General features: G+C 34.6%; 1 protein-coding gene across 1 annotated transcript in view; it reads left to right on the plus strand.

Moving 5' to 3' along the window:
- The window catches only part of Ltn1 (E3 ubiquitin-protein ligase listerin), a 359,867-nt gene that overhangs the window by 126,727 nt on the left and 212,252 nt on the right, over positions 1-20,888 (plus strand). The window contains exons 10-11 of the mRNA XM_090403432.1: positions 5,494-6,207; positions 13,269-13,494. Of these exons, the coding sequence (XP_090259558.1) occupies positions 5,494-6,207; positions 13,269-13,494 (940 nt within the window). The remainder of the gene's footprint in view (positions 1-5,493; positions 6,208-13,268; positions 13,495-20,888) is intronic.

Here is a 20,888-nt window from a genome sequence, read left to right on the forward strand (position 1 = left end):
CATTAATTTAATTCTATGTCATATTTCGAGAGTGATATGCACAAAGGTGTCATGCATTAAATTATAAGTCAAATTGACTTATGTCATCTTTAGGTTCAAATTCTAGGAATAGTTCCTCCCAGCATATATTATGGTCAGACTAATTATGCCAGTTTAAACACCAAGTTAGAACGGAACCAGATTTCCTGAAAACCATGTAAATGACACAAGAAAATGAAAATTGCACATACCCCCTCCTTTTTTTTTTCTTCTGCTTACTGAAGATCCTAGTGAAAAAGCTGAAGACAGAAAAGAATGGAAGAAGCTATAGTACGCCCACAGATACAAGATCCTTCGACACTTCTGCGCATGTCAAAAAAAAAAAAAAAAGGAGAATCCATTCTGATAATATGGTAATCAATCTGTACTGTGGGATGTGTGTTTATTATTACAGGTCAGAAAATTAACTTCTCTTGTACGATTATTGTAGTTTTGAAAGTGATAATTATTTTGCTTGTATAACAGTTGGAAAATTTTACATGTAAAGCATGTGATTTCGCATGTTGGTGACCAGTTCGTACATCGCCTTATTTCTTTTTCTCCTTCAACATGAATTGACTCTTCTTGGCAGTCTTCCAACAACAGCTCTCACTTATGTGGTTGGACTATGGTGCAGTTGAACTTTAGCTAGTTGAACCTCTAAGGTTCTTAGAGGTTCAACTAGCTAAAGAAGGCCCTAGTGGCTATTGCCATGTTTGGTTTCCAGAGCAGGATTGAATACTCTTGATGTCCTTACAATTTGCTGTCATTCCTGTAATATTAGGATTTAAATTATACATTTTTGGTCGTTTTATAATAGAAATACAATTTTATTAATACAGACCAGTTTACAATAAAACATTTATTAAAACCTACCAGTTTCGCCAGCAAACTGTCTGGCTTTTTCAAGGCATTACGGAGATATGAAAGTTAGTAAATGCAAATTAAAAGGAACATAAAAAACGTTGTAAAACCAAACTAGTAGCTATGGTTACACGTTTTGCGTGACAGAGATGACTTATTGTTCTTATTCATTATCACGCACGCATGTTTGTTGTAGACTTGTAAAGTGATTACTGGCTAGCTGTAGTTCAGATTGATTGAGAGAGAGAGGATCAAGTTTTCCACGAACTGTTTAGAATTACACCCTGATTTTTGTTGAGGTTTCCGCTGGTTATTAATACTATTGTGGCTTCCTTAAATACACGATGCCTGTAGTCATCATCGAGATATGGCATGGAGCTGTTTTGCCAATCTATCGTGTGGTTAGACGTGCAGAAATGATGTGCTAAGCCGGAAGAGATGCTTCTGTTGTGGTTTACATCACCAACATGTTCTTTTTGTCTAATTTCTAAACTTCGTGAAGTTTGTCCGATGTAGGCAAGACCACAGGAGCAGGGAATGTAATATACTCCTGGATATTTGTAGAACGGAACTTTATCTTTTGGAGATCCTAAAACTTGTCTGATGTTGGTGGTTGGTTTGAAGACCACTCTGATGTTGTGGGCTCTTAGTATTCTTGCTATTTGATAAGAAATTGACTTGATGAAAGGTATCACTACAGTAGAAATGTGCTGACAGTGGGATTCTTCTTGTCTGGGGTTGTCATTGTATAGATATTTTTTGATGATGTTTTGAGGATATCCATTTTGTGATAATGTGTTGGTTATTAGTGAGAGTTCATTCTGTGTATCCTCCTCTTCTGATATAAACTTTTTGGCTCTATGTTTCAACATGTGGATAATACTCAGTTTGTGTGTCTTGTGATGGTTTGAAGTATAATGAAGATATCTTCTAGTATCTGGGGGCTTTCTGTAAATGGATAATTTGACACTGTTAGGTTGTTTTTTTTATCAAGATATCTAAAAAATGCAGTTGGTTGTTGTTTTCTACTTCCAGAGTGAATTTTATCTTGCTATGTATTGAGTTGATTTTATCCACAAACGATTTTAGGTTGTCTAAGCTGTCTTGCCATATGATGAATATATCATCCACATATCTCCACCATGTAGATGGTCTCGGAGAGATTGCAGAGAGAATTTCTTTTTCAAGTTTTTCCATGAAAAGGTCTGCACAAGATGGTGATAATGGTGATTCCGAATCTAATTTCTTCAAGGTTAACAACACCATATACCAACAATTAGAAGGCCTAGCAATGGGAAGCCCACTATCACCATCTTGTTACAATAAATGTTTTATTGTAAACTGGTCTGTATTAATAAAATTGTATTTCTAATGTTAGGATTATTCAAAGACAAACTATAGCAAGCAGTTGATTATCTAACTTTGTGGGCACTGAGTAGTGGTTGAGGTTTTCAACATGTTGCTGTCATTCCTGTAATATTAGGATTATTCAAAGACAAACTATAGCAAGCAGTTGATTATCTAACTTTGTGGGCACTGAATAATGGTTGAGGTTTTCAACAGGAAAGAAAAATGTGCATGTTCACTTCAAAGTTCCCTTCAGTAGCTTGATCCTGTTCATCAGGGAATACAAGTAACTACTGGTGTGTTTTGCACATTACTCATTTCATCTTTATGTTTGAAGAAAATGAACCTGTGCTCTCATAAAAGGTAGCTGTCATTAAAGTATGTCCTAAAAATAAAATCCTTCTTTATCCATCCTATGTGGACTAGCATTTTTTCCCCCCTATCCTGGTAAGTTTAGTACAACACACACACCCAGACTGCTATTTGTCCATTTGGTATGTACATAAAATAATCTTACTATCTGTATTACTTTAGATATTACTGCTCATGCAATACACCATAGTCTTCCATCCCAACAGATTTGTATTCCACAATGCTGCCTCTCATTGTGCTAGCTACATAAGTTTTATTCCTTCATTAGAGCAGTGTTCAGATTTCTTATCAACTTATGTAGATGGTTCAAGATCTGAGTCTCTTGGGATCTACTTTTGTCTTTCTTGATGTTTCAAGTCAGATCCCACTTGAATATAGTAATAACTATAATGCTGAGCTGCATGCCATGCAGTATGCCCTTAATACAAAAGAAAACTGGCACAAGAGATATGATTCATATAGATTTTGAGTTCTTTGCAGACATGTTCTCTTGTTTTTTATTTTATAAAAATGCTTAATCTTTATGCTAGGTTGTTTTTGATCTGAAGCCACATTGGAATTAAGTAAAATGAGACTGCAGATGTGGTTGCAAGATCATCTTTACCTTCTATTTACTGTCTGTAAGTCCTTTATACAAACTGCTGAGCTAGTGAAAGAAGAAATTAATATATCACTGGGAGTTGTCATGGCAGCTTGAGACTGAATAAATTACATGAGATCAAGCCCAAAATTAAATATAGTCTGGTCTATTTAGGAACTAAAGAGGAGGTGGGGGCTGTTCTTGCTAGACCTAGAATAAGTCAGTCATCTTACACATTTTGTTTACTGAAGACTGATGACCCACTTATTTGCAAGTTCTGTTATTCTTGTAGAATGCCATTGCATTACTCAGGAGTAAATATGGAATTTTCATATGCTGCTTAGGTTCAGACTATATACAATCAGATTCTCTCTTTGACAGATAAGTTTTTATTTGCAAAGAATATTTTAAATCAATTTATTTAATTACGTTTAGCCATATTTACAAATGTAAAATTACATCTGAAGTTGCAATTTTATATCTTGAGATCCAGTACACTACTGACATACTTTGCCCCCATTGCCTGTTTGCCCTTTTACCATGCTGAAGTATAGGAAGAATTAAAGAAAGAAACTACTTTAAGTATATACATTTTGTTGATGCAAATTTGTTTCATTTATCAGAGTATGATTCCTCTTTGGCATTTCTGGCTGTCCATTATAAAAGTTTTATGTAACTGTTAATCCCAAGAGCCTTCATAACTCAGTCAGTATAGAAAGCCCTTTGGTCAGAAAAACCTGGGTTCGATTCCTCTCCAAGATGTGAGAAACCTTTATCTGGTCTATTTTGGCTAAATGTGAGTTAGCAAGTCTCATATGGAGGTAGAGGGTTTTTTTACCCAGAAACTTGAACTTTTCGTACCCCAGAACAAGCAAACCAGGCCCCATGAACACACACTTCTACCACAATAACCCCCAACTCCAGACTCTGTGACAAACCGGTTGGGATTTCCCACAGTTACATAATCATAACGGACCCTGCACCAAACGAGATAAATGCACTATAAAGAGGAAGATGTAGCTTTTAACCAGAAAAATGAAAAATATGTCTAATACTACAGAAGCATATACTGTAAGCAAATCATGTTATAAAGTGAAGAGCTTAAATACTGCTAAAGTTGCTTTGCCATTATTTTGTTTGGTTGGAGATGCTTATTGCAAGGAGTGGCTCCTTTAGCTATGTCAGTTAGTCAAGATTTAAATAGCTATAACTAAAGTTTTTTTTATGAGCCTTTCTATGGTGACTGATTTCATTCAGGCAACCACTATCCATTGCAAGTTCACTTTCATAACTGCCATGCTTACAATATTCATTGTTGCTACCTCTATCTTAAAACAAACTTCCTCTATCAGACTCAGCTACAGTCTGCATTTATTCAAAGCAAATGTATTAAAAGTATGAACTGTAATAATTTCTTGTTATTCTTGCTATTTTTTGCCAACTTAAACTAATGTACTTTGGGTCCTGTCCCTTTCTCTATGTATGAGATTAAATTAGCCATGGAGTATCAAATTATTAAACATCATTCATGCTTTACAGAAATACTATTATGGTAGCCATGTTGGTTTAGTATATCATAATTGCAGACCCAATGTATAGAATGACTCTTTCTCTGAAACGAAGATTTTCATTGTTCATTATTTTGTTAAGAAATCATTCACACTTCACTAAAATTTGTTTGCCTAATCTAAAAGCTCCATGAAGAATAGTTTTGTGTTATCTAAAACTTGAATAATCATATAATAATTCTGGAAAATTCATAGAATTCATTAGATATTCAATTTGCTGAAGCTGTTTCTTCTAAATCATTAAGAAAACTCAACAAGACTGCTTGTGTTGCAACTGTACTGCATTCAGATAATGTCTGCTGGATATTGTGCAATGTTACTGACTAAAGTTTTGCTGATAACAGTGATGGTGTTTGCATGATTTCTTTTTGGATGTAACATGATTTTATGTAAGCAGCTATATGAATAGTTAAAATAATCATAATATGGAATTCTGAAAATCTGTACTCGTAAAATGCTGTTAAGCTGAGTAACATATTGCAACAGTAAATCAATGTTCAATTGCATTTTAAAATAAACATCTATATGGAGGCTTCAATTTATTGTCTGTTTATATCCAGTATTGCATTTTCTTTTTAACTTTGTGTAAATTATAAAGCAAATTATGAATTTCTGTAAAGTGTTATAACTTTCATTCTTACTATTTATAAACATTATGAATATCAGTGTTTAATTTCTGTAAGAGCCTTTTATGTTTTCTGTTTTTTAAAATATTCTGATGATTATCGTTTACTTTTGTTTCAGATTTTACCAGTGATCAAGTCGTCCATCACTGAGCCCGAAAATAGATTAGCTTCTACTTCTTTTTATTCATTATTAGGACAGTTGTTTCATTCATTAGAAGCCCAGATGATAAATCTTTCAGAAGAAGGGAAAAAGAAATTAGACACATTGCTGTTATCCTTTTGGAATAGTTTCTTTACATTTTGTTATTCACTTTTAGAAAATAAATCAGAAAAACAGATTTTATTACTTCGTCTTTCCAAGTTCTTTGAATGTTTGAATTATCCAGAGATAAATGTAAAACCTAAATCAAAAGTGAAATTTTTTGACGATCACAAAGAAAATCATCAAATACACACTCCAGTGGAAATGAATGCTCAGAATTCGAATTCATGTGTCCTTAATGGTCATATAGTTACCAGTACTTACATGTTTTGTAAAACCCTCTTGGAATATATGATGAAAAACTCAGATTTTACTTATCTGAAACTCCTAAGTAAAATAATGGGAATATCACCATCTGAAGAACTTTTTGTTGACCTGCTCAGAATCTTTGAAGATTGGAAAGGAAATAAAAGTGAAGCACCTGCAGTATTTTTTGCCAAAGTAATTTGGCCTCACTTTTTGGATAATAGGAAGGTTACAGATGTGGAATGTATTGTTGATATGGTTTTTGCACTCTGTTCATGTTTGAACGAAAAAGAAGCAATAAAAATTTTAAATCAGCTTGTTGAGGTAAGTCAAATATATATATATATATATATATGTATATATGTGTGTGTGTCTGTCTGTCTGTGTATACACATGTCACACTGAGTTGTTTATGCATGCTCTATATTAAATGTAGAATTGGAACCTTAGAACAGAAATGAATGAGGCAGACCAGCTTGAATGCTCATCATGAAGATGCATATTGTGTGCCTCAGGAGATTCTGTTTAGTTAGCTTAAAATCACTAAACAGTTTTGCCAACAATTTTAAGCAAAAAGTTTATATTAACATCCGTTTAACTTCTAGTGGGCATTGGAGATGTGGCAATTGTAATAAATGTTTTATATCAGTCACACACAAAGGCTGTAAAACCTTCTGTTGCACATTACAAAGTTTGAGTAAGGGGAAAGGTGGTTTATTGAACAGCTGAAGGGTTAGTCTTTGGGGAAGAAAAGAATAAGAAGATTTGAAGATGGGCATTTGACCAGCAATTGCTCGTTCTTAGTCTCTGAAGAAAGTGGAGGAGTGAAATGGCAGCATCCATTTCAGCAGAACATTGCTTATAAAAATACCTATAAAAAAAGACATAAAACAAAAACTGTCTTTGAGAATGTGATTGGAGACCACTCCACCAGATTGTCCTCTTCATCAGGCATTTTTACAAAAGTTTCTGGTGTACCCAAATGTGTGAGCAAAATTCAGAATTATGCAGATTTTGAATTTATTTAATGTTAACAGTTGTGCAAATGAGAAGTAGTGTTTTGACCAGAGAAGGATAACTAGTTTTTTGGAGCCAAGAATTAAATCAATCCAGAGTATTTTCATAATAATGTGTGGCACCGTTTAGACTACTTGTATATGGGTAGTATATGACTTCTGCATTACTTCAAGCAGAAGTAATGATGAGACCACTGAGACCTCAATAAAAGTCAAAGTGGTGCCCCTTTCTATAATGCATTGCCACATCTAGAAGGGGGTGGGCTAATCCATATGCAATTAAATTTTATTATTACTAAGTCATCATCATCAAATTCCTGCCATGTACCCTCAAGTGTGTACAGATATAATAGTACTACATGAAAAATTTACATCATTACTAACTTCCTATCTACAATTTTCCTCCAAATCAGTCTGTTACTTGTCAATACTCCAACATTATCAGATCTTATATTTCTATCGTCTAAGGCACTTTATACCATATCAATCCACCTATATCTTGGTCTTCCTCTGGGTCGTTTTGCTGCCAACCTAGCAGAGAACACTTGTTTTCCTAATCTTTCCTTGCCCATTCTGTTTAAGTGATCATACCACCTCATATTAGCACTGCTAATGCATTCCTGGATGCTGGCAACGTCAAGTTCTTTCCTAATATCCTCGTTTTTAATATGATATTGCCATTGATGCCATCTTTTCACACCTCTAATCTTTCTCAGGACTCTCAAATCTGCAGTCTCTAGTCTTTGGTCAAGTGTTTTACTTCTGACCCAGTTCTCAGATCCATAAGTTAAAACTGGTTTGAACACTGTCTTGTATACAGATAATTTAGTTTTCCGACTAATTTCTCTCTTATTCTATATAAATTTATTCAATTGACTTCCTACCATACCGGCTTTGTTGATTCTGTTATCTATTTCTATATTTAATTTACCATCTTCACTAAAAATTGTGGCTAAGTAGCTGAAATGTTTTACTTGTTCCACAGGTTCTCCATTCACAATACAGTTGACATTTTCAATGATTCTGCCTATTTTCATTGTCTTTGTCTTTTTATTGCTGACCTTCATACCATATCTATTACAACAGTTATTCAATTTAGTCAGAGAATCTTGCAGACTTGTAGCAGATTTATTTAGAAGTATAACAAGTATCGTCTGCATAAAGCAATGAGCTGACATTAACATCTCCAATTTTGATATGTTTAATACCACTTTCCTTCATATTGTGATCCATATAGATAATGAATAATAGAGCGGATAATGTACATCCTTGTCTCACACCAAATTTAACATTAAACCATCTTCCTGTGCTTCCTTCAATTCTAACTGCTGACTTACAACTCAAATAAAGACTAAGTATTGCTTGATATAATGCCCCATTGACCATATAACTGTAGCATATTGAATAGCTTCTCTCTTGGCACCTTGTCATATGCCTTTTCCAGATCGACAAAACTGAAATACAGATCTTTGTTATATTCCCATGATTTCTCCACTATTTGTCGTAAAGTGAAGATCTGATCCTGACAGCCTCTATTTTACCTGAATCCCGCTTGTTTTTCACCAAGCTTTCTTCCACAATTCTTCTCAACTGTTTCTCAAGTATACTTCATAGATCTTGCCAGAAACACTCAGTAGGGAAATACCTCTGTAATTCTCACATTCAGTTTTATTTCCCTTTTTATATATGGGTACTATGAGAGCTCTACTCCAGTCATCAGGAATTCGTCCCTCTGTCCAGGTATTCTGAACTATGAAGTGCAGCCACTGTATGACTTTTATACCACCATACTTCAGCATTTCTGGTTGAATATCATCTACTCATGCTGCCTTTCCACGTTTCAAGCCTTTGATGGCATTTTCTACTTCAAGTATGGATATGTATTCCTGACTGCATGCCTGGTCAGTGTTTTTTACCACTGTACTGTCATCACTGCTTGTTTCATTTAGCAGTTTTTCAAAGTAATTACCCCATACTTCAAGGATATCTTTTTCTCCCATTTTCATGTCACCTTCATCTCTAACTCCTTTTACTGCACTCTTTCCTCCATTCCTAAGCTTCTTCAACAACCTCCAGAATATTTTGCCACCTTCTTGATATTTATTTTCATTCTATATTCTTCCCTAAGAGCACAAGCTGACTTATTTGACAGGAACTTTTGATATGCTTTCTTCTTTTCCTTCTTGCATCCACCATGGAGTTCTGATTTTTCTATTCTTGCAGACAACTTCACCACATGCCTCTCTAGCTGAATTAATCAGGGTTTTCTTCAAGGTTTGGTTCCTATTCTCATACTCTTTCATTTTTTCTTCAATAATCTTTGTGTATTTTAGTCTACGGTTCATATCTGAGAGCTGCTCGACTTTTATACACTTTAAAACTTTTTTACATGTTATTCTTTTCAATGTGAAATTCAATTTTATCCTGCTCAAGACTAAATAGTGATCACTTCCAATTTCAAATCCTCCGTACACTCTGGTGTCCTGCACCAGGGAGAAAACATCACTATCAACAATAACATAGTCAATGAGACTTTTCTTATTCCTTGCCTCTTCTCTCCATGTGAATTTGTGCACATTTTTATGGGAACATGGTATTAGTAATAACCAGTCTATGTCCTGAGCCAAAATCTAACAAATATTTGCCATTATTATTAGCTTTGCTCTTTTCTCCAAATTTTCCCAAAATATTTTTGTATAACTGACAATCATTTCCTACTCTGCTATTTAGATCCCCAACAATGACCAACTTTTCCTTTTTCATTGTGTCAGTTGCTTTTTCTAAAGCCTCAAAAAATTCCTCCACTTCTACCTTAGAACCTTCTGTGGGGCCATAGGCACAAATAAGTCTCATTATCCAGTTCCCCCATTCTCATATTTGCCCGCATCACTCTACTTGAGACTGCCTGCCATTCAAGAAGATTAGCCTCGTATTTTGTGTTGAATACTATCACTACCCCTTCTTTTTCTTGATTGTCATTGTCTGAATATAACATTTTGTATTTATTTCTCAGAAAGATCTCACCAGTTTTTGTCTTTTTTATTTCAGTCACTCCTGTTATGTCGATCTGGTACTTATCTAATTCCTCAACTAGCTCCATTTCTTTGCCATTCAGGCTTCTTATGTTGATAGTACCGATCTTTAACTCTGGTGATGTTGAGTTGGGGTGCATTTTCAGATTTGTTCCAGTAGCTGACTTTTTGCTGTTTGCCCGGGTTCCCTGGCTAAAACAATGGGGGCCCTTGTTTAACTGGGCAACGGCCCAGCCGGCATGAAATTTTGTCATAAGTTAAGTAATAAAATTTTTGGGTTTAATAGGTGTTAGTATTTATGTAAAAGTATTTATGTATGTACACACTAACTAGTTTCAACACTGAGGACAGTGGCTTCTTCAGAATGGCAGATGAAGAAAGGACTATAAATTAAAAAGATAAACTGGCAAAACAGTAACAATTAAAATGAGTAGCAAACGATGTTTGAATCACATCATCTTCTCTTTAGGATAGTTTGGAAATTGTATTCAATGCTTATAAGTGGGAAAATAGATACCATACACTTGGCCAAACAAACATTTTACTTTTTATTTATACACTGTAATTTTAATAAAAAGCATATTGCTTTCCCTTTCCTTTCATATTATATATTTATTTTTAATGCATACATTCATTATTCATTTTTTTTTCTCCCCTCATTGCATCCAATGTTCCATCTAAGCTGTTCACTTCTGGGCTCACACATTGATCAAAAAGGGAGCTCAAATCCCTAGTAACTGCATGCACAAAATTTTTGCTCTTAGACTTTCTGATTTACAGCCAATAATTTTTTAACATACTATGAAAACAAATTATACTTGTCACTTATTTTATTTAGTGCTTTCTCCATTGTTTCTGCTCCAGTATTATGCTAACCTATTCCACTTAATATACTTCAGTTAGTTACTTTTAGCTAACACTATGTGGGTGAACTGATGCTGATGTTAGCAAGTTGCAGATGCATATTTATTTTGGGCTACTGTCTTAGGCCGTACAGTCACTTAAACTCGTACTGATGGTGTTGGATTTTTGAAACTACAGGATTTAAGAATATTATTGAATTTACTGCTTGCAATTTTTCTGGTTATAACTAGAAGAAAACAGGGCAACATTGATATAAGAAATACTACATTAGTGGGTTTTTTCACTTAAATCCTCTATATGTTGCTGTTGAAATTAAAGTGAAAAAGAAGCTACAAATTCATTTAAATTTGGATGGCTGGACCAATATGAAAAAATTCATTTATAAACTGCATGTATATGCAGTATTTAAGTAGCCGAATACGCAAGCATTTAGGTTTCTCTTATTGGCATGCAACATACAAGATTTTTAACGGAGATGGACACATTGAGTTTGAGACTGTGTGCATTTGCATATGTGCCAGCAAAAAGAGAGGAAATATTTATTGCATCTATCATTTATTTGCATAATCATTCATAATATTAGGCTACTGAAATATTGGAATTTTAGAATAAATGTGTACTTGCATATATCTGTTCACTTTTTAATTCTCCATGTTTGGTTTTTATAGCAGGGCTATAAAGACCAAATGCAATGGAAACACCAGGATTCAAACCCACAGCTTATTGGTTGGTTAGTGAGTACGTACTTTAACCATTTGCCAACCTGGTTAGCCTTGTATACCTCATTAAAAAAAAAGAAATAAAAAGTACTGAACCCCCAGGCACTATATGATATGCCATTTGACTGCATGCACATTAGTAGAAGAGCACGTGTAGAGTATGCCATTACATTTAGCTGTAGCAATGGTGTTGACTGGAAGAAAAGACATATATTGTGATTCTGATACAGTGCAGAAGGTGCAAAGGCAAGAGTGTTAACAATGATATCAGGATTGTGGAATACTGATTATGAAGACAGATTGAAAATTTGTAGACTGCAGGCACTAGCAAACAGGAGGAAGAGGGGTGATATGATTGAGACGTACAAACTTCTGAAAGGATCATACAGGATTTCAGTCGATGGAATTTTTCATTTTATGTGAGGGTGGGGAAAGGACAAGAGGACATCCAAGGATGTCCTCTTGTCCTTTCTTTTGGAAGCTGAGAATGAATGCTGCTAAGATGGGGGGGGTGAAGGTTAGATTTTTTCTCTCATAGAGTGATGCGTGATTGGAATGGATTTCCATTGGATGTTGTGTGTGAATGAATTCAAGAACAAGTATGATAGCTGGTGTGTGTGTGTGTGTGTGTGGTATTCGGCTTCCCTTGATGAGTCCATGACTTCCAGGGAGTCAGGGATAAACTTAATAATTTAATAAATTACATGATAAATATATATCTTTCCTGAAAGGTTGCAGGCTATTTTGCATTTGAGGTATGATGGTGAGACTGTGTGTTGATATAATTATTACTTTTATTAAGTCTAATTTTTATGACAAAAATTCATAATAGTGAAAAGAAATAAACAGGTTATATGAACACTTGACAGCTATATAATGACTTCCCTTTATATAATTAAAAGTAGTTAACCATCAGAAAGTTTCTTGAAGTAAGCAGCAATGGGAACATTCCATATGCTTAATAACTGTAAAATAAGTTTATTATTATTTGACACCTCCAGGGAGTCCAAAGACTCTTCGAGGGAGAGTGTGTGCCAACAGCATCGAACGATCGACCCCTTCCACCTACTAACCACGCTCAAACTTGCTTAACTTTTTGTGTGAGCCATTAGTAGCAGAGGCTCTACCAATCGACCAACCTTTGCTGGCTTAAGTTCAAATAAGTTCCACAATCAAGATAAAACTGAAGTTTGCTGCAGATGAAAAGATATCGAGTTCCTAAGAACATTTTCATTATTGTCTTTCATAAGCTTTTTCTTTTATGATAGGATTAAATATTTAGATATTAAATAAGTTTTATTATAACTTTCTGGCTTTTTAAACTTCTCTATTGAAGAGAACGGCAAATCTTTGATTTTTTGTGGGGAAAAAGCCATATTTTAACAAAAGTGAAACTCTATCCATAACAAAAGTTTAAGTTAAATTTCAATATTATTGAAGACTTAATTTTAAATTTTCAGTGCTAATATAAAATTATTAATGACATTGGGGACTGATGCTTATGTTTGGAAAAGGAAAGAGCAAAGCTTATATTTGTTACCATTACACATGTGACCATTTTTTAGTCTTTTTGTGAGTATTAAAGAAACAGAAAAAAAAATATTTTGCAATACACAGAATAGATAGCATTTTTGCAATATGCTTTATAGTTATATAATATTTTATGATTAAGTTTGTGTTTCATTGCCCATTTGGGGATGTATATTTATGAATGAATAATTTATTTCATTTATCTGATATCTGTTTCTTTACAGATTAAAGATCCATTTTTGCTGCATTTTCTTCTTCAAAAAGGAGCTGTAACTTATTTAAAATCCCCTTTTAAGAGCTGGTTCCAGGGATCTCAGCTTGGCGAATCCATGATATCTCTAGCAACTGATTTGGTGCAGACTATGCTTAAAGGTGATGAAAACAGTTCTGCAGAAGTAAAGTCTATGTGGAAAGCACTATGTGTTTGCTTTACTTCATCAGAATATAAGGGTGAGTTTGTTTATGGTGAGTGCAGTGTAGTGATATGTTTAATAACTACAAATTGGCAACTGCAGTTAAAAATTGTCAGTTTTAAAAACTGTCAATTTTTAAAAATTGACAGTACTAAGAATCTTTAATGCATTTTCATCATCATTATCAAATTCCCATTTTGTACTCTGAAAGAGGATTTACAGGATGCTAAGATAGTAATCTACTCTTGTTATAGAAACTCATAGGTTCTTATATTTTGGTCTTCCAAGATATACTACACTGGTGTCCAAAACTTAACAAAGAACTCTATTTCTGAAGATTACAATCACTAATTTAGACTGGTGACCATACCATACTAGATTAGCATTCTTAAATGCTAATGAGGATAAGTTCCATTCGATTATCTTCATTTTTAATATGATTCTAACATAGAATCCATATGCTCATTGCTAATTTTACTAAGAATTCATGTTTTTGGTATCTAGTCTGATCAATTATTTTATTTTTAACTGAACTCTCAAAACCATTATTAAAATTGATTTGAACAGTTGTATATTGAAAGCTTGGTGTTTTGACTAATTTCTTTCTTATTCCATATAAATTTATTCAGTTTACGTATTTTGTTTGCAAATTTAATTTGCCATCTCTACTAAAAATGGGAATAAATGTTTGTGAATGTTTTTTAGGTGGGAGATAAATTCCATCTGGTGTGAGCAACTGCTCCACTTATTGGAGTCTTGAAATTGCTTGAAAAAGTTCCATGTTTAATGTCTAGAATACGGGTTTCTGGATTATGTAAAAAATATATGAAATATGAAATATATATATATAAAATGAAATATATAAAATTATGAATATTATAACAAACAAACAAAAAAAGACTTAGCAAATCTACAATACTAATTATTTAGATATTTACAACATTTAGTAGGTAGGAGTCCCACTACAAAAAATGTTCCACATTGAGAGTGCAATCGATTGTTCCCTGTTCCTACCATTTTCATACTTTTCCCTTGTTATTATAAATGCTCTTCCAAAGGAATCCATGGCCTCATTGATGGGGGGGCATGTAAACACTCGCACTAAAATACCTATTGTAACTTCTCTCAGTGTTACACAGGGATCAGCATTCACTGTGTAGAAATTATGAATGTTAATTACTCTAACACTCATGTTAGAGTAGTTACTCTACTTATAACTAAGAAAAGCTGCCATGCATTTCTGCCATGGAGATTTGACCCACAAGTAGTGCAGTCACTACAGGAGGCTAAAAATGTTTTTGTTGATTAATCAACTAGCCTTTTTAAAATGATAGAGACAGCAACATGATACCAAGCTACATTAAACTTAAAAGAAAGAAAAAATTACTTCAGCCAAAGTGCTCTGTATTTATGCTTGAATGGAAAAAGCCCTCTTGAATAAACATCTAGGAAGCCTACAAAAATCTGGTAATTGTCCAAAACAACATTCTGCAATTACAATTAGAGCTAGTTGTAGAAAGTTTTTCCACTTGGTTAGAAATTAAACTTGTCAAGAAATTATATTCTTGTTTAATCCTTTATTCAAGTGTAAGCAAACAAAGTTTGCATGTGAAATATCTTTATGACTAAAATGTTCTTAAGCTACTTCACATGAAAACTTCATATGCTTACACTTGGATAAAGGATTAAATAAAAATATAATTGCTTGGCAAGTTTAATTTCTAACCATGTGTGCTTCCTACTTTCTGATCTAGAGTTTTAATAATGAGTTGGTACATCTTTTCACTTCTTGTATATAAGAGATATCTGATTTCTGCATTAATTCAACCTTGGTAACTCTACACAAACATTATTGAAGAAAAAATGAAACAGTTTCATAACAGGAACCAAACCTTAGAGATACAGTGGCAAGATCTGAAGAAAAACATTAATTGATTCAGCCAGCGAGGCATGTGGTGAGGTTGTCTGTAAAGATAGAAAAATCAGAACTCCATAGTGGACTCAGGAAGTTACAGAGGCAGTCAAGGAAAAGAAGAAAGCTTATGGAAAGTTCCTGGCAAATAAGTCAACTTATGCTCTTAGAGAATACAGAGACAAATATAAGAAAGCTAAACACTGTGTAAAACTCATCTCATCTTCGTTATACCCTCTTTTACCCTGCGATGTCGAGAGTTTATTAATCAATGGACCTCAAACCGTTCACAGGATAAGGTGGTCAGTCCTATGCCATGGTGTATCCTATGTCCTGTAGTGTTGAGTTCTCAAGACTGATTTGCCTGCTTTGCAGGATGAAAAACTCCAGGATAAACTGGGGGGAAAACCCTACTGTCCACATCCAAGACTGGCTAACTTGACTATGGCTGAGGAAGATCCTTCAGCTCCTCACGTCACCAACGGGAATCGAACCTAGGACACTCCTTCCCCAGGCATATGGTTGTGAAGTGCACAGCCACTAGGTGCTTCAACCTAGTGGCTGTGCGCTTCTTGATGGCATCCACCTTCTTGATGGCATGATATTGCAAGCAATATCATGCCATCAAGAAGGTGGCATGATATTCTGGAGGTTGTTGAAGAAACTCAGAAATGGAGGAAAGAGTGCTGTAAAAGGAATTAGAGATGATAAAGGTGACATGAAAACTGGAGAAAAAAATATCCTTGGAGTATGGAGTAACTACTTCAAAAAATTGCTAAATGAAACAAGCAGTGATGACAGCACAGTGGTAAAAACACTGACCAGGCATGCAGTCAGGAATACATATTCATACTCGAAATAGAAACAGCCATCAAAAGCCTAAAATGTGGAAAGGCAGCAGGAATAGATGATATTTGATCAGAAGTGCTCAAGTATAGAGGTATAAAGGTCTTACAATGGCTGCACTGCATAGTTCAGAAGACTTAGACAAAGGGATGAATTCCAAATAATTGGAATAGAGCTCTCATAGTACCCATATATAAAAAGGGAAATAAAACTGAATGTGAGAATTATAGAGGTATTTCTCGACTGAGTGTCCCTGGTAAGATCTAGTATACTTGAGGAATGATTGAGAAGGGCAGCTTGGTGAAGAACAAGCTGGATTCAGGCCAAATAGAGGCTGTCAGGATCAGATTTTCACTTTACGACAAATAGTTGAGAAATCATGGGAATATAACAAAGATCTGTATTTAAGTTTTGTAGACCTGGAAAAGGTCCATGACAAGGTGCCAAGAGAGAAGCTATTCAAAATGCTACAGTTGTATGGTGCCAGTGGGACATTATATCAAGCAATACTTAGTCTTTATTTGAGTTGTAAGTCAGCAGTTAGAATTGAAGGAAGTACAGGAAGATCATCATCACGAACCATGGGCTCACTGCCTGTTGGTGTCCGATGTCTCCTTCACTATCTTCTTTCACCTTTCTTTGTCCATACAGGAAGATGGTTTAATGTTAAATCTGCTGTCAGACAAGGATGTACATTATCCCTCTGTTATTCATTATCCATATGGATCACATTATGAAGGAAAGTGGTATTAAAAGTGATATCAAAATTGGAGATGTTAATGTCAGTTCTTTGTTTTATGCAGATAATGTTATACTTCTAAATAAATCTGCTACAAGTCTGCAAGATTCCCTGACTAAATTGAATGTAATAGATATGGTATGAAGGTCAGCAATAACAAGACAAAGACAATGAAAATAGGCAGAAGCATTGAAAAGAGCAACTGCATTGTGAATGGAGAATCTATAGAACAAGTAAAATAGTTCAGCTACTTAGGCAAACCTTTTAGTGAAGATAGTAAATTAAATATGGAAATAGACAACAGAATCAACAAAGCTAGTATGCTAGGAAGTCAACTGAATAAATTTATATGGAATTAAACAGAAATTAGTAAAAACACTAAATTAGTTGTATACAAGACAGTGTTTAAACCAATTTTAATTTATGGATCTGAGAGCTGGGTTAGAAGTAAAACACTTCTGTGACCAAAGACTAGAGACCGCAGATATTAGCGTCCTGAGAAAGATTAGGGGTATGAACAGATGGCATCAATGGCAATATCATATTAAAATTGACGATATTAGGAAAGAACGTGACATTGTTAGCATCCAGGAATGTATTAGCAGAGCTAATCTCAGGTGGTACTCTCACTTAAACAGAATGGGAGGCGAAAGATTAGCAAAACAAGTGTTCTCTGCCAGGTTGACAGGAAAAAGCATAGTAAAAATAGCCTTAGAAGATAGAAATATAAGATCTGATAATATTTTAGTCTTGACAGGTAACAGATTGGTTTGGAGAATAATTGTAGATAGGCAGTTAGTAATGATGTAAATTTTTCATGTACTCTCATATCCTGTACATCTCTTGAGGGTACATGTCAGGAATTTGATGATGATGGTAACTCTTCTGGGTCTGGCTTCCACCAATGAGAATTCAGTAAAGGTTGAAACCAGTATCAGTAGTGATCCATCCTATAAATCATAGCAATATATACTTTTGAAAGGAGGTATGCTTTGCATCACATGGTGCTAAAGCAATGAATGCGAAGGCATCAGCCTCTGTATACAAATATCTTATATTTGGAGATACTTTTCAAGTAAACTTTGTTTACTTATGCTTGAATAAAGGATTAAACCAGAATGTAATTTCTTGTCAAGTTTAATTTAAAATTAGAGCTATCAAGCTACATAAATTCTGATATTTGAGATATTCTTGAAAGATTTATGGCAACTCTTTTTGCCCAATTTACTTTCAAAAACTGATTACGACGACTTGTTTTGCACAGTTTCATGCAAAAACTGATAGCCAAGTTCTATAGACTGAAACAGCAAAAGAAAGTAGCCTACAATCTAGATCTGATTCCTAGAGGAGCAGTCGATCACGAACAAGCAAAGTGAGGAGCAACTAACTGCCAATGGACAATGTCTAGTTATTAACCTATCCAGCTACAACCGTAACAGTGAACAACTCTCACTTCTGGAAAAAGTTCTAAACTGTGTTATCCCACTAAGGTAAGTCAACAAATTAGATTTTATCTACTACATTGAAAGAGGTCTAAAATTCCTCCTCACAAATACAGCATAAAATACAGATAGAGACATGTAACATATTTATTATAATAATTGACTAAGTAGTAGTTTAACAAAGCAGAAATATTAGCTCTAAAATATAACAAAGGCATCATTATTAACAGGGCTGACAAATGTGATGCTACTGTCATTCTTGACCAAACAACTTACCTTGAAAAATGAACCTGCTAGTATCTGACAACATGTACTAATTGGTTAACTACAATCCAACACACCATATCAAAAATAAAACAAGTCATTCACCATGTAGCTGGCAGAAGTAGATTAAAAGCTATTACCACATTATGCCTACACTCTTAGAATTTATGTCTACCAAAAATACACAAAACAATTGCACCACTGTGACCAGTAGTTGAAGGAATAGATTCAACTACCATTCAGTCTTGCTCGGATACATTGAAGATATATTCGCTATATTTGGCATCTGGACTGCCAAATATTAAATACATTCTAAGTGCCACCTGACCAACAACATGAATGCGTCCAGTTTATCATTGAGACTGAAAACAATAACTCTCTTCCTTTTTTTTTTAGACACTTGTCACACATCTTCTCTCTGGCTGTTTTTCCTTCACTGTCTATCACAAATCTACATACATACACACACAGGCCAATACATACACAAAGATACCACCATCTATCATGAAAACTAGGGATCATCAGCACCCTCAAACATAGATCCCTAACAATTGCTCATGATGAGCAGGCTCTGAAGAACTAATATGAAATTATAAGCCAAATCTTTATAAAAAAAACAAATACAACAAAAAAAAAAACACAATTATTTTAATTGTACTGATGTCTTATGATATATAAGACTAAATATTTACATAAACTTTATTTTACTGTGGCATACGTGTTATTCTATAGTTATGGATACTCCACATCACTGAAAATGTGCACGATGATAAGCTGTGGATAAAGGGATGCAAACTTACAGGCCTTTAGTCATATAGGCCTACTTGTCACAGACGTCTTGCCACAGTTTGTTAAGATATCCGTGTACCTGTGCTTGATGGGAGATGACTTCAAGTTGACCCGCCATGGTGCATTGATTATGTTTTGCTGCTATAACCAAAAATCTATCTCGTGCTCCACGGTAGAGCAAGGGCAACCTCTTAGCAAACGTCTGAAATGCTGCCCTGAGCCTGGGTACAATGCTATGTGTGATTCCAAACTCTATGGCAATATCAGTAATTCTGAGGCCTTCAAGCTTTCCAATAATTCTTCTCCACATGAAATCATCTAGTGATGTCTTGGAGATGTTACATGACATCCAAGTTTGCAACTTTATTCCTTCAAATGCAATTCTCCTAGCACATCTTTTTGCCTTTTATCCTGTTGACTGCTACTACATGATCCCTTTGCACATGATTTGAAAATTTGAATGTGTACCTACATTCTACTCAAAATAGTTAGTTATACAAATTGCCACAAGCTGAATTGTGGTTGTAATCTTCAGAAATAGTGTTCTTCCTTAGGTTTTAGTGTATATACAGCTTCTTTTATGCATTCTTTGACTAATTCCCTGATTCCTCTATCACACAGTTTATGACACTTCATTGTCTCAGGCTGCCTTTTCAGTTTATTATAATAATCTGCCTTATAATTTAATGTGTCTTTTCTTAGTTGATGGTCTTACATGTATTGTCACCTCCCATGCCAAAACTTCAATTACTCCCATTAATTTTAAGCACAATGGCTAATGGATTTATAAACAAATTCTCAGGGGCTACTACCAGATCCATTGTTCTTGTACCAAAAGTTTTTTTCATCACATACTCCATAAGGGAGTTATCCCTGAGTAGTAATATAAAATCCCTTTTCATCATCTTACTTGTTTTCTCCTCCCTCTAATGTATATCTCCCATGATTGAAATTGACCATAATTATATATCTGTGCAGTTTACAGTCCTATTCGGGTGATACTGGTGTGTAGCAGCATGTATGCTTTGCTTGTTAGCTTCTGTCTCATACTAAATGGCTCAAATCTTCATCATCAAATTCCTGCCATGTACCCTCAAGGGGTGTACAGGATATGATAGTACTACATGAAAAAAATTACATCATTACTAACTTCCTATCTCTACAATTTTCCTCCAAATCAGTCTGTTACTTGTCAAGACTCCAACATTATCAGATCTTATGTTTCTATCGTCTAAGGCACTTTGTACCGTATCAATCCACCTATATCTTGGTCTTCCTCTCTGGGTCGTTTTGCTGCCAACCTGGCAGAGAACACTTGATTTGCTAATCTTTCCTCGCCCATTCTGTTTAAGTGACTATACCACCTGATATTAGCTCTGCTAATGCATTCCTGGATGCTGACAATCTCAAGTTCTTTCCTGATATCCTCATTTTTAATA

The sequence above is a fragment of the Typopeltis vanoorti genome, chromosome 14, assembly GCF_054136105.1.
Source record: "Typopeltis vanoorti isolate ZY-2024b chromosome 14, IOZ_Tvanoo_1.0, whole genome shotgun sequence".
Taxonomy (NCBI): domain Eukaryota; kingdom Metazoa; phylum Arthropoda; class Arachnida; order Uropygi; family Thelyphonidae; genus Typopeltis; species Typopeltis vanoorti.